Source organism: Cheilinus undulatus, linkage group 9, assembly GCF_018320785.1.
Source record: "Cheilinus undulatus linkage group 9, ASM1832078v1, whole genome shotgun sequence".
NCBI classification, from domain to species: Eukaryota; Metazoa; Chordata; class Actinopteri; order Labriformes; family Labridae; genus Cheilinus; species Cheilinus undulatus.
The window spans coordinates 40,769,767-40,794,149 of NC_054873.1; the positions used below are offsets into that span (position 1 = coordinate 40,769,767).

At 38.3% G+C, this 24,383-nt stretch overlaps 2 protein-coding genes across 7 annotated transcripts in view; one reads left to right on the forward strand and one right to left on the reverse strand.

Annotated features, from left to right (window-relative positions):
- The window catches only part of ppfibp2b (PPFIA binding protein 2b), a 110,519-nt gene extending 103,605 nt beyond the window's left edge, over positions 1-6,914 (reverse strand). For all 4 annotated transcript variants that reach the window (XM_041795183.1, XM_041795182.1, XM_041795181.1 and 1 more), the window contains exon 1: positions 6,751-6,914. The gene's annotated coding sequence lies outside the window, so the exon portion shown is untranslated. The remainder of the gene's footprint in view (positions 1-6,750) is intronic.
- Positions 6,915-9,711: 2,797 nt separating this feature from the next.
- Positions 9,712-24,383, forward strand: part of arntl1a (aryl hydrocarbon receptor nuclear translocator-like 1a) — a 43,399-nt gene continuing 28,727 nt past the window's right edge. For 2 of the 3 annotated variants that reach the window (XM_041795215.1, XM_041795217.1), the window contains exons 1-3: positions 9,727-9,844; positions 20,629-20,813; positions 24,274-24,337. In XM_041795215.1, coding sequence (XP_041651149.1) covers positions 24,292-24,337 — 46 coding nt within the window. In that variant the 5' untranslated portion in view covers positions 9,727-9,844; positions 20,629-20,813; positions 24,274-24,291. Of the gene's footprint in view, positions 9,845-20,628; positions 20,814-24,273; positions 24,338-24,383 lie in introns of all 3 variants that reach the window. The other variant, XM_041795216.1, reaches the window with a different exon arrangement.

Below are 24,383 nucleotides of genomic sequence, written 5' to 3' on the forward strand. Positions count from 1 at the left end.
AGCTAGCAGGGTGGTCAAACTCCACAATGACAGCTAAGCAAGCAGTGTAGGACTAAAGAGGGAGGCGCTACACTTCAGAGGATGGCACCATAGCTACAGGAGAATACAGTTACACAGAGTCACAGTCACAACCTGCTAACAAGCTATCTAGACAAGAACACAGAGACATATCACATTACAGGATAATGTTACAGTCACAGAAGCATAAGCACGACCTGTGTGTGTTTGTCTTTTCAAGGGTCCCAGGTATGTGTCATCAAGAGGCAGGTGCACATTGTCATACAGACCTCCACAGACAGGCAGACACACACACACACAGATCCAAATCTCAAGCTTTAAACAAAATATGGCCATGTAGTCTTGTTGCTCCACAGCCAGGAACAGTTGCTGAGTTCATGCAAGATACACAATGCTCACATCAGGGCTTAACAAGAAGATACTACTCCATCTGTTATGTCCAAACAAATTCAAGTATGCCTCTCCTCTCCATTTAGACTTGTATGAAGGGGATTTGTCTCCATGCATTCATGGATTTGAATAAACCAGAATAACCAGTAACTGCAAAGAACCAAAGGCTTTCAAAACATGTTCTCCTCATTCTTTTCTCCTAATTCACACATTTTTACTGGTCTTATACAATCTTCCTAACCTTCAGCAGATGGATACGCCTGTTTCCATGTTTCTCACTGGCCATCTTGCTCCCATCTGAACTGTCTGGGCCTGGTTAGAAAGTGACAGGACCAATCAGTGACGAGGGGCAGTACTTTCAGGCACGGCGGAGTCATGACATAAGCAAGCAGCAACAAGAGGCCGGTGCAATTATGGCGGAAGAGCTTAGTGTGGACGCTGCTAAAGCGCCAGTTTTATCAGAACTTGACATTTCTTCGTTAAAAGAAGAACACAGAACAGCATTGAGTTGTTTTCTTTTCAAAACCGACGAAAGTCATGTACTGACATGTCTATAGTCGCCATGGTTCGCATTATTCCTTGAGAGCTGAGCACGCGCACCTCAGTCGCGGCTACGTGACGTGTTTTGTTGCTCTGATTGGCTCGTAAAGATGTGACAGACAGATCGATCATCCAAACACACTCCCGACTTTTTCTCAAATCCTCTGCCCTTTCCCAAATGTTTTTTATTGAAGCTTTATGTGTGAAACACATCCATCTGGCGTGTCAGGTTACAATCTTCTCACCTGAGAAAATTTGTCAGTTTGTTTTTAATATCTCCTTATATGAACTGATTGTTAATGTACTTATCTCATGCTTCCCTTACTTCAGATATCTGTCTTTATAATACAATTTTTTACAGTTTTAGCAAATACACCAATGTTTCTCAGGAATTACTCTGGTACTCACTGTGGGCATCCATATTCAAGTAATGTTTCATTACTCACCTAGTGGGCACGCGTTGCTTTTGGTTGTAATAGTTCAAATCAATCAACATTACTTGTGTAACTGAACTTTCTGTGTTTGCCTAACTGAATATACTTTGCAAAGAAAATTGAGACATAATAAAGTAATTAACGGTATTAATTGGGGCTTCTCCAGCTACAGCTTTGGCTTTATTTTCACAGCAAGTCAAATTATAGCAACAACAGCAAGTACAGTAGCTCTAAAGGGACAGATTACATATGCAGGATGTCAACTGTGAGTATAAGCTTTAACAGAAAGATTACAATAACAAGCATATTACTGAAATACTGGTTTGATGCTTAACCACATTAGCCTTAAGCACAAGGAGAAACCAGCAGAGACAGAACATAGGTAGTCTTGCATCACATCTTTGCTAGCCCAGCAAGTAGCGACTAGCACATATCATTTTCATGATACCAAAGCAGAGATAAGCCTGCTAATAACAAAATAGCTCACTGAATAGTATATCTTCAGTTAGTTCTGTAGAGGGAAAAGCCTTCAGCAAGCAGATGCCATTTGTCAGGCCTGAGTAAAAGCCATTATGATGACTAACAACAACAACAAGGCTGGATGAGGGTAGCAAAGCAGAATAAAGAACTGATTTTATTTATAGTTGTCAATAAGGTTGCTGTTACTACAGACTTTTGGGTAGATCTCTCAAAAGAGTCTGTTAGCTATTCTGTCCCAGAGTGGCATAAAGCTATGTAAATGATCTCTGTTTAACACTTTTGTACCCCTGGTGCTTTTATTTTGAAAGGTGAAAACAGAAATGCTGTGATTTTGCACTGTTGAGGAATCGATGGCAACACCCACATAAAGTTTAGACCATCTCATTCAATCTGTGAAGATCCAGGTTGATGTTTTCATCATATTTATTAAAGGACTTTTTGTGAGTCATACAACACAAAAAAGAAGAAGAAAAAAGCCAAAATTGACATAATTTTACACATAACTCAAAAAATGGGCTTAACAAAATTGTTGGCACCCTCAACTTAACATTTGGTTGCACACCCTTGGGAAAAAATGACTGAAACCAATCACCTCCTATAACCATCAACAAGCTTCTTACACCTCTCAACTGGAATTTTGGGCCACTCTTATTTTGCAAACTGCTGCAGGTCTCTCAGATTTTAAGGGTGCCTTCTTGCATCAGCAATTCTGAGATCTCTCCATAGGTGTTCAATGGGATTTAGATCCAGATTCATTGCTGGCCACTTCAGAACTCTCCAGCGCTTTGTCTCCAACCATTTCTTGGTGCTTTTTGAGGTATGTTTCAAGTCATTGTCCTGCTGGGACACCCATGACCTCTGACGCAGACCCAGCTTTCTGACACTAGGCCCTACATTGTGGCTCAAAATCTTTTGATAGTCTCCAGAATTCATGATTCCTTTCACACAGTTAAGGCACCCTGTGCCAGAGGCAGCAAAACAACCCCAAAACATCTTTGAGCCTCCACCATGTTTGACTGTAGGTACTGTTCTTTTCTTTGTAGGCGTCATCCTGTTTTCTGTGAACAGTAGAATGACGTGCTTTTCCAAAAAGCTCTACCTTAGTCCCATCCGTCCACAAAATGTTCTCCCAGAAGGATTGAGGCTTACTCAGGTACATTTTTGCAAACTCCAGTCTGGCCTTTTTTTTTAATGTCTCTTTGTCGGGAGTGGGGAATGCACAGAGGCACAGGGGTTAGCGCTGTTGCCTCGCAGCACGAAGAATGAAAAATGTATAGAAAGCTGTTTCAATTTGACTGTTTTGAATATTATTTTAACCCCTTGTTCTCCTGTAATAGCAGACACACAGAGCTCTGTCTATCCGAATCTTCTTGTGACTTTAAATTCATTTTAATCTGTGCTTCTTGGGAAAATCTGATATTTATTTTGTACTGTTGTTGGGATTAATAATGCTAAGGAAGTTACAAGTACAGAAGGACGAACATGTATCAGTAAAAACTCCTTTTAATATTTATCTCCCAATTTAATGTCAAAGTGAGAAACCTGGGTGTGATGAAAACTTTCTTAAACATAATTTCAGAAAGTTAGCGCAGGAGGCCTGGCATTTATTCTGTTTTATAAATAAGATCAAATAAACTTAGATTATTATGAAATTATCCTGTTTTCCCCTTTTTTGCTAATTTTTGTTAAAGCAAAAAGTTATTTAGATTCTATAATCAGATTGTACCGGATCAAATCGGACTGAACCGAATTGTTCTGGATTTTAATGAATCGTCAGTGAATCAAATCGTAGTCTGTGAATCGAGATTCGAATCATCTTGAGAAGGAGAGATCCACACCCCTAGATAAAAGCTTTTATTCTTTACAGTAAATGACATAGCTAACTGCTCCTCTCCATATTTATTTGCAGATCAACACTTATCTTAATTCTGCCAAATCTTTTTCTTTCCAAGCACTTCAGTTTTATCCTTTCAACATAACAGAGCATAGATAAGTGGATATAGATCGTTTGAGTTTTTTTTAAATCATTATTAAATTGATAAAGTTATGTCATGGATCACTGATCAATGTTACTGTCTTATGGGGTGCACTGCAAATCTGTTTAGGTTTATGCAACCAAGCAATGATAAGAGAAGCCTGACATGGAAGAAAACTTATATCTAAATATTTTTGACAATTACAAAATAATTACAACAAATTGCCCAATATGGCATGTTAAGGACTTCAGTTTTAGTTGAAAGGGTGTTTAACTAGTATCAGTATCATTGTACCAATAACATAACACTCTGTAAGTAAATTCTTAAAATATTTCCCCATTTTGACTGAACTTTTCAAATAAACATTTTGTGGTCAATAAACATATTGCTTTTGGTGGTTCTATACTGTAAACAACTGTGACATGAAATAAGAAGAAACATCTAAGGTCATTTAAAAGCTCTATAATTTATATAAATATAAAAAATACTGCCTTACCCTATATATGTTGTTTGAAAAATATATATCTATGTATCAAAAACTTTATACATTGTCCAGCCCTGATAACTTCTTTTTCTTTAAGACTTTTTAATTTTACTCTTGTAATAAATACATTTGAAATCTGTCAGGCCAGACTGATTTTAAAAAACAGTTTAAAGATTTTTGGAAGGACCCACATCAAGGGTTTGGTACCAACAACTACTGAACTTATTGCAAAAAACCATGCACAAATTTTGAAGTGGAAAAACTCCCTTGTAACAAGATAATAATAACTTTATGAAAATAAAAAGCTGAGTTAGGCTTTCTAAACCAGAACCAACGTCTTGTAGCAAGTTTTCTTGGAGCTTCATAATACCACCTTTAAAAATGAGCAGCCTTGCATACTTTAAGACAGTGCACAAAAATAACCGATAAAGAGACAGCAAACACTGCACAATCATTGCTCTTAAAAAGAGGATTAAAGGGTTAAAAAAAAGTTTTTAAGTTCCATAACACTCTGTTACTGTTTTACCAGGAATTTTCCCCAACATACTTTCCTAATCACATATTAACCCTTAACTCATGTCTGGCCCACTTACAGTTTGGGTTTCTAAACTTTAGTCTGTCTAATATACAGTCAACAATTATTCAACCTAAACCTTTATGTCTTTTGTCTCTCTTTTCCTGAAATTCATAAATGGCCAGATGTGGCTTTTTTGTTTTTCTCTTCAAAACTTCACTTCACCTTGTTGCGTCTATCCCCTATGCTCCTTCATCACCAATTTTCTCATTTCCTATCATCAGTTTTACCTCCTTCGACAGCAAACCAGCCTCTAACATACTAGAGTCATTTCATTTTAGGTTTTGTCTTCTCCTATTGCCACTATCTCCTTCTCCCTTCCATCTGAAAGCAGAGGATTATCCCATGTAGATTAACAGCCTTTATGTGTCTTTCTGGTTTCTACCCTTTCCCTCCTTGTGCTTTTACTCTCTCATCTCTTTTTAATAGCCATTTCTCTGCCTTAATCTCCCCTATTTCTCTCATTCTTTTCTTATTCATTTCTCTCTTTTCTGGCTCTCTCCACCAGCAGGCAACAGTAGATTTCCTCCTGTGAACTACAGTAGTGGTGATTAGCTGAAGTGGTTAAGATGACAGAGCAATCATCTAAACCTATGTGGCTGCAGAAAAAAACATCAGTCTTGGTATTACACAAGTGGCTTTGATCAAAGGGATGAGTGCCATCATCTGCTGATCCACTGTGTGCACTGCTCATGCATGCATTTGTGCATGGACATATCTCAAACTACTCCAAAATAGGCAAATAACAGTCTAAAACATACTTTTCAAAAATCCGTTCAACAATATAATCTGTGACATAAATGCACTGCATTTGTTTATAGCCTCCACTTCAGCTGCTGATTTTATATCCTCTGTTGTTTCAAAGTGCTAATGCCGCCCAAGTGTCAACTATAGCAGCCTTAATCAATTCATTGTCGTCAGTGGCAATGATGCCTTTCAACTCCCTCCCTTTTAAATGAGATTTGCAATTTTAAAAAACCGCCTTTGTAATCACTGGCAGTAGGCTCCTTTGGCTCTCTTAAGTCGCCTGTCTATGATGTCTGTGCATGCGCACTATCTCCAGTGTTAGATACAGCAGATGCTTCAGCAGAGGGGAGCCTCACATCAGCCTTCATATTCTTCCATTTGCATATCAGCTTCCCCTCTTTTTCTCCCTCCCTCCCTCCCTCCTTAACCCACGCTGTCAGAAATTGATGATCTGCAATTACACAGCATGTGTCAGTGAAACTAAACATCATTTAATAGTTCCAAGCTGACGGTACATGACTGAGCAAGTGTAGAGGCACAAAAGTCACAATTAAAGTCCCGTGTTTCTTCCTTGGAGCATGACGCTTTCATCCAAAACACATTAGCTGGAATGTGTCATTAAGTTAAGCCTTCAAAATAAAAGTGCAAATTACATATTCCACAGTGAAACGATAAAAGTGCGTTACTGTAACAGGAATGTCATCCGAACAGTTGCAGTAACAATATTCTAATACCATCAACAGTACAGCCGCCTCTATAAAAGTTGCAAAGGCTTTTCTCATTGCAAACCACAGCAGTACAACTTGAAGTTAAGACACAAAAATGTAAACTTTCAGCAATTTCTATGTGAAACATTATTTCGAATCTCAATGTGTCTTTTAAACCCTTAAAAATAAGCAGATGAAAAACGTACAACTTTCACCAAAAGGTAAGCAAATTAAGACCCCAGAACCCTGTGCATTTAATCTTCTGGCTCTCGTGAGTATTTTGTACCACGGTTGCTTTCAGAAAAAAAGTTCGTATTAAATCCTATTGCAAAAAAAAAAGCGAAACTGTGAGCTAATTAGAGCGGTACACTACTTAGCTTAATGCAGTTTGTTTACTTACGAAATGCGACTCCTCTGATGCTTTCTCAAAATAAATCCTTCACTTTTGTTTGAGGAAGACTCTTCAAGTCAACGTTGGTTCACAAATAAACTCGAAAACACAACACACATACCCCTCACACACACTTGTACCACACTCACTCACGCAAGGTGCTCCACGCAGAGGAGTTCCCCTCGTTTAGACAGGCACTGTACTGAAGCGCGAGCTTCCTAGAGTATCACCTGCCATGTGATAGGCAGGATGCCTTCACGAGCGGCTCGTAATATCATACGCGCTTTGAGTTTCTGTCATGTTCAAGTCATGGTAAAAAGAGCTCTCCTTTTCATTGGGGTTGGGTTTGCACAGTTGTATACGAGAATAAAGTAAGGAACAATTGCTTTGATGCCAAAAAATAAAAAACATGTTTGTAATTTTAACTGCAAACAGTTTCTACTTCTCAAGTTGTCTGGGGCTCCGGATGACAGCAACGCTGATCATCTACACATAATACAAATCATTGTTAATGTCGCAAGCTACTCTTACTTTTAATAAGCAATATTAGGTCAGATACATGCTCATGCATACAAAGGCCTCTCTTAAAGGCCAAATATTCCTTCCTTTTGATTTAAATTCGTGGCAAAAAAATTTCAGGAAAACCTTCATATATTGTCCTAAGAAAGCTTAATACTAATCCATGCTCTTTCAAAAAGTCCTCTAACTTGTCTGCCTTAAAACTTTCCAATTTTCCTCTAGCCTAAGAACAAGAGGGGCTTCAAAACTTTTACAGTTCAACAAAATATAGCCAGACGAAAATGTAAATTTGAGAATTACGATTTTTCTGACCTTTTCTGAATGCCACACAAAGCCTACCTTAATGATAGCGTAATTAAGAAAATTTTTCAATATCAGGGTGACACATCATTTTATTTCTCTGGACTAAAACCGGAAATTTTGAAAAATATAAAGCACAGTTTAAAGGGAGGCATATAAATATAGGAAATTTTGCACCATGTGTTGTTTTTATATGACTCAACACTACCATCTAGTGCTACTATCTATTAGCTTGCAAATACAGAGCTTGAATATTGAAAATAATAGCCTAATTGTTGTCGAATATTTGAGGTTACTTTTTTTTTTTTTTTTTTTTTACCTTTCACCCTCCACACAATTATTTCTTTCCTTGTGTAGATCCAGTAAACTTTATTTTGAACTCCACACAGTGAAAACACTGAGCTCATATATCAACGGCACATATATATATGAAAAAATGACCTTTGATTGGTTGGCTGGAGTTGATAGTTAAGACAGTTTTCTTCTTACTGACCATGCTGACTTTTGATTCTTGTAATAGTTTAGACCAGGGAAGTCACAGAAATGCCTGATTAGTACAATGAGGTTAAGCTGCTCTTACAAAGCAAGTGTGTGATATAAGATGCGCTAGGCCGTAGACACTGATGTTTTAAAGTATGAGGTCGGACCACATTCAGGAACAATTCCCCAATAAGTTATTTTCTCCTGATGCTATCCTAATAAGTCTTTCAAAATGTTGTAAACAATTATTTGGGGGTGATATGCCATTGCAAAATGTATTGTAGACCTGTATTTAAGATGAAATATATGGTCATCCAAATAGTATGGTGAGTGTTTCATAGAGTTTAGCAAAAGGGATGAGAAAAGTTAACCAATGAAAAAAAAGAAAGTAATATATTGCACAGCAGTATGAATCAATGCAACTGCTGATACAACAGTGTCATTACCCTCTGAAAGAGATTATCAAGGTCACTGAGACCTATAATACCAGTGCAGTTATGTCTGAGCAATGATTTCTTTTATGTAACTATTAAATATTACTCCACGATTCTAAACAAGTTATATTAAAATGAGGCAAGAAGAAGGATTTTGATTTTCAGTAAATCATTAGAGGAGGGTTGACCAAATAGGTAGGTAGCACTCAGCAAATTGAAACTTTTATCCGAATGAAAATGATGGTGTAATACAGTGATTGCAAGTGAAACTGTGTGAGTTTTCACATTAAAATCTGATTTAGATTTTTTTTTATGGAGATTTAAGTAAATCTTAAATTAACTCCCCCACATTATTAGTCTACATAAAAGCAAGTCATAGTCTGCAAAGAGTCTCAAGGCAGGTCTTACCCAGTATTACCAGCCTGTCCTCCTAGAGAGGCCTTATCTAAAAAGTTTACATGGAACATGTTTGTCAACGAATATCTTTGCTAAAAACTACAAATACAGAGACAATTTGGACCCATATTCATCTGTTTTAAGTGGGTATGGGCATGGTTCTTATCTCTGTTTCGGTCATTTTAGTGCGGCGAAATAAATCATTAATAATCGCATCTGATTACAGACTCAAGTTGATTCAGTAGAAAAGGAAAAAGTATGCCCAGACGGAGTGATCATCGTGCATATGCTGGCAACCATATAACCAGATCCAAAAATTATACTGATTTATCAAATATGTTGGCTTAGTATAGCATTTTCTTCAACCATCCTGCGCTTTATTCTTGAAAATTATGGGAAAGCAGATTAAAAAAGTAATATGACAGCGACATCCAGTGGCATTACTCATTGCAAGTCTCGGGACTACGAAATCAGTGGCATAAATCACTGCAACTTGAGAGACTACTTGGCCAGCTTTTAAGTTTTATGCCTCATGCTTTAGATATAACAATAAGTCAGTAAATCCCTCTGGATCTAACCTTTAAGATTTAAAGCAGCAAAATTCAGTGAATAACGATAAGGGGCGGGGTCAGCTTGTGTCATACACATACCAGTTTGATGACTTGTAATGCAGTCTGCGCACACACTCACACAAGTTGCCTCTGCGCTCTGTGTTACCCTGGATTTCATTGGTCAAATAAGATGCCAATCATATTTCACCAGCTGGAAACGAAGTTTGATTGGCCAGGGGCGCACCTCCGGCGTTTGCGAACACGCCATTGGTTAAAAAACTAGGTTAGTGGTCCGACAGGCATGACGGTGAAGAGAAACTGGGTCACCGATCGAAAATCGTTTATGTCACAGTTCTGTGGGTTGCTATTACATTGTACCACCGGCTTTCAATGGACAGACTAATTTCGCTGGATTTACTGTAAGTATGTATTGGATATATTATGTTTTATTCGAATTACATGTCGGTGACGTTGCTGGCTTTTAAGACGTGATGGTTATCGTCGATGTTTTCCCAGCGCCGTGGTCATGTCAGTGTGGTTTTCTAGAGCAGGAGGAGGGACGATAGCTCGCTGGCCAAGTCTTGACAGTTAGCATTCCTTGGCTAGCAGCTGTACGCTAGGATTAGTTAATACAATTTTATGTTATTGATAATAGGTTTGGGAACCTCCAAATGTTCGTCATGTTAGCTTTAAATGTTGACAACAACCGCCAATGCGTTCAGGAGGTTGACGCACAGGTATGTGCCATTCTTTGTGCTCGCTTAATGTGATCATAACGTGACCCGACTGCAAGCGACTAAAAGAACACTGCTAACTAATGTTAGCATGCTAGCGATGTAAACAGGCCCTGGTAGGCATTTCTTCGACAGCATATACCTCATTCTGTGATAACCTCAGATTCCTCTCCCGCACCCCCTTTAATGTGACCATTACCTGTGGTTACAACCCACACAAAGACCATAGCTTGTTCAGAACGTTAGGCTGCTGTGTGGCTGCGAAATATCGTGATAGTGTTGGCACTGGCAGCGGAAATGGAGAGACCGTTCGGTTTCTGCAGTGTCCGCAGTGGTTGCCAAGAGATGATCATGGTTGAGCTTTGGTATTTGGTTGAATTGGGCATCAAATTTGTGATTAAGCAGCGGTGCCCATCTTAAGCTGAATAAGCTCTGGATTTGTTCTCGCTGGGATTTTTCGAAGTTTCCATCAGCATTATTAATAACAAATTTTGATTGTCCTTTGTAGCGACTTGGGTGTGTTTGCTCCTTTTTTTTTTCTAAATATATTTCATTTGTCCGCCTTACCATGGTGTTATCAGTAGTTTATGTATTAACTGTCTCATGACAGAAGATACATCCTCTGTGAACTTCAGACTTGGGCTTACAAGTGTTGTTACTTTTTACCCATAAACACAAATTGCAGTCTACATTGTTTATCACTACCCATCAATGCTGCCACGAAGACGCTTGATAAAAACGTTATTATGGTAGTTTAGCTGGTCACTGTCAGGTTAACCATGAACAACAAACCAACGATTTCTATAAATAAGCCTGTTGTGCAAGGAAATAGATGGTTGAAGAGTTAAGGTTGACTCGTGTAATTTAGAACATTTTTTGTCCCTACGGTCAATTTGACCCCCACTGAATAAAGATTCTAGCTAAGCTCTCTGATACTGTACTTGTTGCATAGTGGCAGTAGGTGGAAATCTTCTATGATGTTAACTATTTTTTGGCATTATTAATCTAAAGTCTGATGCCAAGCTTTGATATGAAAAAAGAAGTTAGATATTTCTATTTTTCTGGTGTCCTTATTTTATGCTCTATCAATTTCCTAAATATGATTGAAGCCTTAACTTAACGAACCAGTTTTGCTAAGAGAAATACACTGTAGTCTGTTGTCATAGCAGATCACAATTTTCTCAAAATTTGCCCCTTGAGTAATGATTAAAATAATTTTGAACATGAATTTTTATCACAATTTTTACTTTATATTTTGCTTAAGTGTATGACCTTCACTGTGGATTCAAAGCTTTGAGTTTTTCTCTTTTTTCGGCACCATCTAAAATACTAAGTACATGAACCTGCACAGCTAGACCGATGTTTTCATTCGCTCGCCTTTTTAGACCTGTACAGGTGAGGCTGTGCTGAAATTTAAGTAAGGTAGACTAATTAAATACCCGTGCCATTATACTGCCGTCAGACCTCATATTACAGGGCAAAGCTAACTTGCACAGCTTACAACGTTCAGAAAAGTTGAATAGATAAATCCTTAACAGTGTGAGCATAGATTAAAGAAATGGCATGGCTGGCTTGATACAGAATGATGCAAGCAAACTGATAGGGATGATCTTGTGACAAAAATCTAGTATTTTATATGCAAGGTTTGAGAGGAAATCCAATAATTCATCCATCCAACCATTTTCTATACTGCTTATACTGTTTGGGGTCGCGGGGGTGCTGCAGCCTATCCTGGCTGGCATTGTGCAAGAGGCAGGGTACACCCTGGACTGGTTGCCAGTCAGTCGCAGGGCTGACCTGTAGAGACAGACAACCAGGCACGCTCAAACTCACACCTACAACCAATTTAGAGTCACCAGTTAACCTGATGAGCATATCTTTGGAGGTGGGAGGAAGCTGGAGCGCCTGGAGAGAACCCACGCATGCACATGGAGAACATCCATGCAGCCCTCCAACAGTGCAATATAAGTCAATCAAATGTGGTTGTGTATTGTGTAGTTTAGGACCTGATTTACCAATGACCAATATTAACTAAAGTGGTATGGCAAAAAAAAGCATAATTCACTTGCATATGCAGAGGATTAAGTCTAGAACTTACCGGCAGGATCTTTACCTAGCAACTACTTTTGTAAGTGACAGGGCAATGTCTGAACATGCAACTTATTGATATATGAGCTTTTGTATGGTTAGATGAATTTAGTGGCCTTTAGATTGAGCCAAGATTGCTGTTTCCTGTTTCTATTCCTTGAAGCTTCATTAGCTGAGTGCTGTCAGTAGATTGGTATTTACCACAGACAACCAAGACAGGTTTCATTCCATTTATTATACTATAACTTTGTCCTCTCCTCCATTAGCTTTTGAAAGGTCAATTGTAGTTTCTTTTCATGTATTTGCCAAAAGGGTCTACTCTAAAACCAACTTCTCGGTCTATGTGCCAATGGCTAGTATGTCCCCCTTCCACAAGTGTAAAAAATGTAATTAAAACAGTTTTAGATAGTAACTTAATACTTTCATTTTGATACTGAATTTCTAGCTGTAGCTAGCTTGTCTTTCTCAGGAACTGTGGCTCAACATGTGGCATAAAAATGATCTGAAGGATGCATAGCACGAAGCTAAAGGAACTCACAGTCTGCTAACTTTGAAATCATGTTTCTTGTTACTTTGTTTGTAGCCTTTAATGTGTAAGGTGCAGCACTGAAGCCAGTGCAAATGCAGGCTCGCATAAAATGAGTTGTTTGAGAGCTGGAGCTGTGACAAGCCGTCTGGTCTTAGTACAATACAGTTACTGACACCATTGACCGGCAGTCATTCCAAAATAAAATGTGGTCATTGACTTAAAGTATGCTTTGTACTGATTTGATCACCCACCAAAGGTACCTAACCAAATAATTTTACTACTAAATATACATGAAAGTCTGTGACATGCTTGTGTATTTGAATATTTCTTTTTTAAAAGACTTTTCTCCCTTTCGCTCTGCAGATGAAATGTGGTGTGATCTTTACCAATAATGGAAGCAGTGTCTTCCTGCTTAATCCCGCTATCTGAATAACATAGTGTTTTTTGCATTTTTTTGGTACTGGTGTAGCTAAACAACTCGGTGGCTAAGGTTGCCAGTGCTTACCTGTAAAAGCTGAATGTCTGTTTAAAAAACACACACTCAGAAGTGAGACTTGGCAGTTTATTAGCCTGGCCTGGTACCAGCAGGCTGGCAATACACTGGTGAAAACCCTGAAACAGTGTCCATTCCCCCCTTATCTAAGATTATTCCATTTAAGACAACAGGAAAGGGGAAATGATCATGTACTGAACATATGTTCAGAAGTTCTTCCTTAGAATTTTGCTTGGTGTACAAAAAAGGAGCACCCTTAGTGAGATTGCTAGAGGTATGGCTGCTAGGAACTTTGTTCATCTTTGAGTTCAGGAAAGAGGCACGTCTGAAGATACACAAACTAGCATACAAGAAAAGCCAGTGGCTACCTTCCTAAATCTTAGTAGCCCTTCACAGAATGCTGTTCTAACTGTGCTGTTACAGTCATTCCATAGTTTTGAAAGGCAAAAATTAAATTAAAAGCAATATGAATAGCATTTATTGATGTTGAATTTAGGAGTTTTCCATACTAGCATCATGAAAGTTCTTTTTTGTCCTTGACTAGATCATCAGACTTTGTAGCTTATACAATTTCCTGTATTCATCTATCTTTTTTTCTATTCACTCAACTTCATGTGGTTGCCATGTCTACTCAACTAGCTGCAACAGAAAGTAAAAACATGACCAAAGTAAAATGACGCAGAAATGAATGAATTTAGCAAAACAGCTAAAACCTTTTAGAAGGATGTTTAATGGTCTGAGGTGGGACCTGTCACGTTTTTATAATCTGGGTCTGTATACCACTGACAATAAGTAACAGTATGACCAAAGTGCCACGTGATTGCACATGCCACAATATAGTAAAAAATAAAGATATTTCATCCTTGTGAACGTAGGCCACAGGTTTTAATACCTAGCTGCCATGTCTGTGATGATACTTGACCTGTAGTATTTTTACTTGTATTAAAGAGTTTTGTTTTTGTTTGTATGCAAAGCACTCCCAGTGCAGAAGTAGATATTAAATGCCCAGAGAACAAGATGAGGATTCAGTTTGACATATTCACAAAATGCAAAAAGCTTAAAGAGTGGGGAATATTTACAGCACTAAAAGTAAGCCCTATGGCAGATTCAAAGGAAAATCTGAGAGCTCGACCTCTGCATCTGTAGAATCTGTTCAGTCTTTCATGCAGCAGAGGCCATAGTGCTTTTTGCTCCAAGGTTGTTCTGTGTAATGACTTTTACTGTATGGTGATGCATTTTTGTCATGATTGGAACAGTCTTTGTAGGATGTGAATACACAAATTCCAAAGGACAGGAGGGGTCACTGATTGGTTCGATGAGTGAATCACATGCTGTTACCTTATAAGCCACTACATCTAAAACCTGTTGAATATCTCAAGGAGTGTTTGGACTTACTTGTTAGGCAGCCCTCTCTTTCATCATCAAAACACCAAAGTAGCAACCGTTTTAAGGAATATGGGTTCATCTCCTCCTGTACTGCTGCTAAAGTAGGTGCATGCCAGAATGAACCAATAACTTACTAGGAAACTTTGTTTTGTCCTGTATCATTAATAATCTGTATGGTTGTGTTTGTAGATTTGCATCATAACTGATGATGCTTTGGCCTTGAATGTATAGCTGAGCTGTTTGAGTTCGTCTCTGACATAACTTAATTAATGAAATAGCTTATGATTATCAAATTAAACATTGGGTTCTTATCTTCACGTCCGCAGAACTGAATTTACCGACTGGTTAGTAATAAAGGCCAGAAAATCAGTCATCAGAGTTTCTCGTTCAACCAAAAACCTTTGTTTGTCCTCGCTATTATTATTATTATTAAACGCTGTGCTGATTGCTGTGCTTTACCACATCAATATTAGCAACCGTCAACAAAGTGTGAACAGCTTCATACCAGATACTGTTGTTCTGCCATAAAAATGTGAAACATTTTTTAAAAGCCTACCGCTATATTAAGCACAGTAGGTGGTGTGAGCCAAGCTAGTATGACTTAATCAGTGCACTGACTGCCAATACTGGATAACATCTCTGTACACAGCCTGTTATCCACTGATTATTCTTAGATGAAGCTGGTGTACATCATATTATTTATCTTGATTAAAAAAAAATCATAATAAATTCCTCATTGTTGTACATTAACTCCTGTGTCTTTATCTGGGGATCACATTTGTGATACTGTAGTTGGCATTAAGTTACATTTGCCCCTTGTCCTCCAGCCCACTGGCTTTTCTACAACACTGGCCCCATCATTATAACCACTCACCGCAGAACACAAATTCTGACCCCTGAATTGAAATACCCACTCTTTTCTTTACTCAGTTTACTTCCTTACATATGTCTGCACTGATTGTCAGATTTGGCAAAAGACAGGTTTTTAGCTGTATAGTGTCCAGCCAACTCCAATAGTCACTCCAGTACACCTAGAATTTTATGTCCCTCTATATTTAAACTCTGCCACTCTCCCTCAGCTCTTCACTGTTTTCCTTGATCCAAATGTTGATAATTGCCTAGCTTTTGGCTGAGAATGCATGGTTTAAAAATGTGCACTATCTGAACGCACAGTTCAGCATTGGCTGCGTTTGAAGGATGCTAATGAAACATTGCTGCTGAAACTGTAATAAAAAAAGTTGATCTCACAAGAATCACCAAAAATCTGTGTATCACAGAAGGATGATGTGGAATTGTGAGATGGATGCTATTTTTTTAAGGCTGTTTTTTAATTTGCCTGAGTGGGCCAGTGGTATGTGCAATCAGTCTGCCTGGAGCCTTTCTATTGTGTGCCCAAAACAGCAGACCAGTTATAATATCAGGCCCTATGACAGTGCCCCCCTAGGGTTCATGTTTAAATGAGCTGACACAGATTCTATGTAGTATACAGAGGTTATTTCACGAATTGTTCTGAGTGCAAGTGTGTATCTTGCAGATTATGAAAAAATAGATACCTTGTCTACCTTGTGCATCAAATAGCAAAAGTGATGTAGCATGGTATGTTTGAGTTAATTTGGCTTATGCATGGGAAAGTTTAGAATTAAACTATTTCATATACCCTGACTTGCAATTTATGGATGTGGTTTTAAACATACATGCATAAAAATAATCCAACTTCAGGAAGTTCCTCAGATGGTTGCCTCTTAAGTCTCAAGAAAAAACTGGGTTGAATTCATGATGTGAAATTAAACTGCTGGATTAAGTAGCATAGAGAAATGCTCATTTTATGCCCATACAAAAGCATTAGGCTGTGTGGCTCAGTAGGTAGACTTGGTTTTCTCACAGCTGGAAGGTTGTGGACTAGTTTTTCAGCTCCCGCAGTCACGTCTATGTGTCCTTGAGCAAGACATTCAAGAATAAAAGGTATGTATTTAACAAAATAACCAGGGAATTATATTGTGAGGAACTAGTTGAAAGAACATTGTGTTAAAGTTAGCTTTGGCATTAGTTGAACTACTATTTAGCAACGATTTTGAAAGCGTTGTTAGAAGACTATGTACAGCTTTTACCACCATGGCCTTTAGACAAGTTAGACAAGGAGTTTAGAACACCTTCAGTAGGTACAGATCATGTTCTGGAGATGTAACTCCATGCTGAGCTGAGCTCATATGACACCAACGACACAAAGTCTGCCATTGTAAACATAGCTGCTCTAACTGGCTCTGCTCAAAAGCCGAGTAAGCAGTAGACTGATTTAAATTATGATTTTATCTGTCACAGATTAATGGTTAGTTTACTAATGCAGCTGGAAGGTCGAACACATTCACTCTATACAGAAATACACGTAGATAGAAGATGGTGGCTGCTTTTTTTTCAACAATGACATGCATACAAATATTACTTTTGCCCTGGTGGCATCCTGGAAAGATATTATATCATATCATATCATCAATCATATGATTTGAAAGAAAACCTCCATATAGTCATTCATATAAAATGATTTCAATGAAAACCTTAATGAAGTGTGTAGCATCAGACCATTGTTGGCCGATTTTTGTTGAAAATAAATTATTAAAATGGTGGAAATGATGCTTTTGGGTCTGCAGATGAGAGAAGCACCGTGTGTCAAATGTAAATACATGATTGGGCAAAAAAACTTGAATAAATAGAGTTGTTCAGAGGGGACATTGTTTTAGCGATACAAAATTAGTGAATATTTTGAGACATATTCATTTTTGTTTTTGAGACTATTTCCACTGTGTATCTTTTTGAATAGGCTTTCTTTTTAAATTTTTATTTGTTTCATTGCAAAAGCATCACTTTGAATGGCTTGGATGAACAGAAGTTATAGCATGCTGTTCACTGAATAGAGATGACTTTTGAACACCTTTTTTCAGGTTCATCTGCCACCTGTGAAAGGTCTTAGTATGCTACAAAGTAGGATTGGGTGGTATCCAATTTTCAGTGCCATTAAACTAGACCAAACTATTCCTGTATCTGACCAAGCACTTTCTGGCAGGCATGTATGCATGCGAGGGACTGAGTGTGCACCTCTACAAGCGCTTCATTCATTTGTTGTATAAATGCCCCCCCCCCCCCCCCTTTACCAATTTTATATTGAAGCTTTATGCTACAGTAACAAAAAAATGTATTCTCATTAACCTACACTCAGTACTCCATCATAACAAGAGAAAACAGATTTTTTTTTGCGAATTTATTAAAGATAAAACATTGAAATATCAGATTGACATAAGTATTCAGGGCCTTTGTAAAAGCACTTGAAATTAAGCTCAGGATCCTCCCGTTTTGCTGTGATGTTTCTACAACTTGATTGGAGTCTACCTGAGATAAATTGATTGGGCATGATTTAGAAGGGCATATATCTCTACAGATGGCCTCACAGCTAACAATGCGTATCAGAGCAAAAACCAAGCCATGAGATCAGAGAAACTGCCAGTAGAGCTCAGAGACAGAAAAGTTGCAAGGGATAGATCTGGGGAAAACTACAGAAACAATTGTTTTGCACTGAAAGTTCCCAAGAGCACAGTGGCCTCCATAATTTTCAAATGGCAGAAGTTTGGTACAACTAGGGCCTTTCCGAGAGCTGGTTGCCCAACCACACTGAGCAACAGGGGGAGAAGGGTCTTAGTAAGAGAAGTGACCAAGAACCCAATGGTCACTCTGACTGAGATCCAGAGATCCTGTGTGGAGATGGGACAAAGTTCCAGAAGGACAACCATCACTGCACCCCTCCACTGCTATGGGCTTATGACACAGTGGCTGGATAGAAGCCTCTCCTCAGTACACTACCCTTTACCATCAGGCATAGTTGGTTTTCTACTTAAGGGCCCCTTAGGCCATTGCTGTGAGCCTTGAACATTTTGAATGAAGCCCATTATCCCTAGACATAAAACTACCAGACTTAACCTACTCTTGTCCCAACTTCACTTGACCTATAGCTTCTCTTTGCACTGGACACACTAGGTGTTTTTTTTATAATGAAAAAGGTGTGTGTATGTTCAGTATCAACCAAAAATGAGTTTGGAAATAATGGCATGTGGGACAGAAGCAAAAATCCAATATTTTGCACCCATAGTAATTAAAGCAATACTGTGGCTATTTTTAAATACCCCAGGATATGGTGGGTATTACTGCCCAACCTTACCTCAAAGCTCAGTACACTACCCTTACAAAACATTAATGTGATCCATGATTGGTATTGGCTGTGAAAAAAAAAACCTTATCAAAGCCTCTCAGTATTTTTGAAATTATACCAGGTAAATTAAATGTGTGCATGAGGTCTTTCTCTTCTTCTAATTTCTGCACCTTTTTAACAGAGTTTAAAATTTAAGTCGGTATCTGTAGTTTTGATGCATTGGTACCAGTACAGTGAGTTTAAATCTTTCCCACTTGAATGATGTTTTGCACTGGTCAGGGTGGAAGTGTTTGGGATTTGTGAGATTGGGAGTCTGACGTTCTGCCTGGATCTTTCCACCCTTCATGAACAGGCTTGCCGACTGCTTCCTTGCTGTTTGAGTGGGTGTGAAGTGTAAAACAGGGAAAGAAGCTGAATGGCTTGCTGACTCACTGATGAAGTGGAAGTAGGTGGTGGATGGAAATTAAGGCTGGCTGGTTTGGAGACCATGGAGACTGACTGACCCAGTTTCCACTCCAGCACCAGTTCCTTTCAGTGTTCAATCATGACATAGTGGTTTTCCCCTTCTAGCCCAAAGCTTTGTCCCAGTAAAAGAGCTTACAGAGCTAGTCCTGACCTAGTACTCTGCTGCTTGCTACCATAACAGTGCTTCTTTAGATTACCATTTTTGTGTCAGTGAACATTTAACCAAAGGTGTCCCACCCAAAGTGTTTATGTAACTCTCAGCTCTCAGGAAGTCACAGTTTCAGTCAGGCCTTTTATCAAGTCTGTTTTGGAAGGACTGTTACATTTTAATCTCTCAGAACAGCTATCACAATGCTGTCCTGATTTATTATACTCTTTACCGGTTTCATTATTAAGTAGGAAACCAGAGATCAACTTGGCATGGTTATTGATTTACATTGAGAATAATGAAAAGGCTACATTTCCATAGTTAGGAGTGCATTTTGAAATAGTTGCTTGTCTCCATATGTGAGCCCTGGGACAGACTTTCAACCTGTCCAGGTTATGTCCCAAATTTTGCACAATGACCGCTCAGATTGGCGCCAACCCTCATCACCCCGACGATTATAAGATGTCTAGATTAAAGATGGATGGGAAAATAGAATAAGATGATGCACTAGGATGTATTTTGAGTCACACTAGGTAAGCCAGCTCAGAGGAACAGTTACCCTGTGAAGGTCATGGTGTCATCTTCACCTTCACTGATACATCTTGTCAAACCCATGCCCCTTTGCATAAAATACCATATTTTAAGGGTGTCCCTGGCTGACAGTTGCATCATAGCCATAATAGGTCATCTCAGTCAGAACAAGCAGATGTAGCTAAACAATGTCTAAACTGCTAAAGGAACCTATTCAGTTTTCTGAGCAGTTTACAAAAACAGAAAACTTGAAAGACAAACATGCACTCTTTTCCAAGTCCAGGGGCACTTCTTGTAGTAAAAAAAATCACAAAGATGTTAGCTAAATACTGATAAGGGAAATGTCACAAAGCTTTGGAGTACTTACATTAAAGAAGCATCCGTGAAAACTGATTTTCATACAAATATAACAGAGAAAATAGACTTCAGCTCTCACCTGTGCAGCAATGAAGCTTCAAGAAGTGATCCAGTTAGTAGAGACTGTTCATATCATTTCAAGTCTCATTTTGCTTTTTAATGAAATTTCTGTTCTTTCTGTCATATGACCTTGTTAATGTGCTTGAAAAGTAGTTGATTTTTTCTTTTTGAAAAGTTCAAACCATAATGTATCTGACCAACTTTTCTGTTCTTATCTGCAGAGATAAACTGTTTGCAACAGCTGCTTAAGTATCAAATAATATCAGACGGGACCTGTCACATCACACTGGATGAAACCAGGTCAGATTGAATCAAACCGTAGTGAGACCAGACAAGCACAAACGGACCAGACTGATCCAGAAACTACCAGGTCTGTCCAGGAGACCTGTTCCAGCTTCCTAACCAGGTAACTCATGTAGCTCTGTTCTCCACATACAAAATATAACCACTCAGTTTTCAGAAAGCTGATTTTGAACCAAGGGTTTTATACATTATTGTAACTTGTTTTTAATTTGCCATAGGGGTTGACACATTTAAGTCAAATAAAGAGAGCCTTTGTTTTTAAAGGAACCAGACATGATTAGACAAATTTGTCTAATTGATAGATGGTTGATAATCCAGGTCTATACCAAACTGTTTGTAGTATTATGCAGGGGTTAATGCCAGATGAGGTTTCCAATTATCAGGGATGAATGGACTTCGTGGAGGCAGCTGTCCAACACTTACACCAAGGTCACTTGCCTAGAAAATGATGATAAAACCGCTAATTTATTTTTTCTTGCGTTTTGTGATCAAAAAATCCCCTAGTGGATTTATCAATTAAAAGACACAAAGCCGAAAGAGACTGTGTGTATCTGTAAACCTGTAAGTTAACATAGACAGTCAACTGATAGAAAAGCTTTGTTTAAGCAGATGACCTCTGTCAAATAAACAGAACTAGAAAAGCACTCGGAGAGCGCAGACCTCCGCCATTAGCCCAATCTCCCAATAGTACAGAACCCTTCAAAAAATTTCTGGATCCAGATGGTGATCCAGATCACTCCAAAAATCTAATCAGTTCTTCCTTATGCCATTTCTGACATTTCCTGAAAATTTCATGTAAATCCATCCATAACTTTTTGAATTATGTTGCTAACAAACAAACAAACAAACAAACAAACAAACAAACAAACAAACAAACTAAAAAACTAACTAGCAAACTAACTAACAAACCCTGCTGATCACATAACCTCCCTGGCGGAGGTAATAGCATCCCCTCATGCACTACGAGGTCATGGAGATGATGGGAAACAGAGCTTTCCCTGCCCCGCAGGTGCTGATTCTCTCAGTGTACGCCAACTCTCTGTGTCATATTGTGTCATATTCATCCATTTAAACAAAATAATGACAAACCATTTCAAAGTCAACGTTTGGGATGCTTTTTTTGATGGAAAGACTCCCCTTATTCAAGACAGCAGAGCAGGCACCAGGGGCGTTTTAAACCCTGTTAGAAACACATTAATATTTATTAGAAAAATGGCTTCTTTTCTTTTGGTTTGTTATTTAAATCTTCTGATGATAGCTTTATAGAAGTTTGAACGAGAGGGAAGTGTGTTCTTTGCAGCACTCACCTCTAATTGATAAGTTGAACCTGTAAATCAGTTGACAGTCGATCAGATGACATTTATGGCCAGCTGGTGCCTGCGGCCCCCAGCTTTTATCATCAGCTGTAGTCTAAAGTTATGTCCCAGGGCGAAGCAAAGCTGAGAGGGACAGTGACACAGGGCTCTATGCCTAAATGAACACCAACATTCCTCATCAGCATCCCAGTCATTAGAGTTGTTGTATTCACCAAATGAATTAATGAAATGATGAAATTGCTCATTGTTTTATTTAATTGGCCATTATGTGTACTGTAAAAATATGACTGGTTCACGTTACTATGGATATTCATCTAACAGCAGTGGCTCATTAATTTGGGTAAAGAGTTTTTGACTGGATCTACTTGAGAAGTTCCATAGGTGTCCAAATACCAAAAGTTAATGGACACCTTTGGAACTTCCAGAGCCAATCAGAATGGGATATTCACCAAGACCATGGTATAATTATTTGTAAATAGTCCTAACATTAATCCACCCTGAGCTCAGCATTAAGCAACATTTAGCATAGTTTTAGTGACAGGAAAATGTACCTTTTATTGGGCAGAAACCGTAAACAAAACAGACTAATACTGAACAGCCATCTGCCATAACTATGTTAGGGGTTGTAAAGAGATAAAGAGAAAGAGAGATAGAAGAAGGAAAGGCTGAAAAAGAGAGTGGCAGACACAGGAAGAGAGAATAAGGAGGTGTTGAAAGTGAGAAAACAAGCAGAGTACCAACAGCGAATAAGGTCAATTTATGGCTGTCCTGGCTATGAATCCATCTTAAACTTATTTTCTTGGTTATAGCTATGATTTCAGAAATGATGGTAAGAATACATGAAGGATTAGCAGCCATGTTTAATAAAGTACTGAAGATTTTAATATAAGCGTAAGCAACTAAGATAAGAAAATATACAGGACTGATATTGGTAGTTAAAGCATTTAAATCTTAGCTGCTCTGAAATTATCTATTAAATAAAGCAATATTTTTTTGTCCTTATGTGTAAATGGCTGAATTTCCTGACTTTTTATAGGCTGCATCTTATTTCTGTATTTTGGTATAAGCTGGCAATTATCAATGTAAAAAGCCTGTACTAATGTTAAAGACTTAATTGATAAGTCTTTTAGATGGTAACCATTTTTCGAACACTGAGGTATTAAAGAATTGCAGATTGTTCTACTAAGGCAAAGATGTCAGTGCTGGGTGTTGTTTTTTTGTATCCATATATGAACATACTGAGAGACAGAGATAGGGAAAGTGTGTGTGGGCAGACACAAAACAAATTGGGTCAAGCTCGGTGTGAATCTTTATAACTCTGAAATATATGAAGCATTGGAGTCTTTTTTTGTTGTGCTATATACAGTGATGTGTCTCATTAATAAGTTCTAATGGCATCCATTGATTTTTGATTTATGTCTGATTTTTAAAATCCAAATGATTGCTTTCTAGTTATAGCATACAAAGTGTATGCTGTCATACACAATAGATGTCCTGGTAATAGGACATATCTACTCAAATATTGAATACTGCATGCTCTAAGAGATGCAATATACTTTAGAAGGGGAGATAGAGGAGGAGAGCAGTAGAGGGAGATAAAGTAGAGAGAGAAAGTGGGGTGTTGAAATTGTGAAATTCATTGATTTAGCACCACCAAATATTCTCCAGTTATGTACAAAATTAGTAGTTAAAAGTTAATTGTATATCAGTATACTGTGGTATTATGAGTGGGTGTGGGTACAGGGGCAGCAGAGCACAGGTCTTAGTTAATTAAAGAGATGGGCTTTAAATATTGCCATGTTACTCTTAGTGAAATAACACAATTATTTAGCAAGGTAACTGGGTAAAGACAAGTATTTAAGTTAGCTCAGTTTCACAGTTGGCTTTCTTTCTTTTTCCCATCATTAGTTGGCCACACATGCTTTTTCTTCTGGTCAAAAAGAGGAAATTTTAAGATTGGTGTCACACCACCATGACTTAAAATATTTTCTGCCAGGTATCAGATATGGTATGACCTAAATCTCCTTGGCAGATAACCAGCAGCATACAATATTTCTACACACGCAATTACTCAAACAATAGGGGCTTCCTGTGTGTTCAGCTTCCACTTGTGACCTAAATTGCGTATTTGTTTTGTGTCCAGGCAACCATGACTGTACGTGTGCATTTTCTCTCCATGTTGCCGTTTCAGATTGACTCTTCACCTGCTGGGTCTTAAATTGATCTGATATGTCTCTTTGTCCACAGTTGAGGGCTCGAGAGTGGATGGAAGGAGATGATTTTAACACAGAGGCTGTGATGAACATCTGTGGTGAGTGTGGTCGTAATGTTTCTATCTTTTACCTTAATTGAAACTT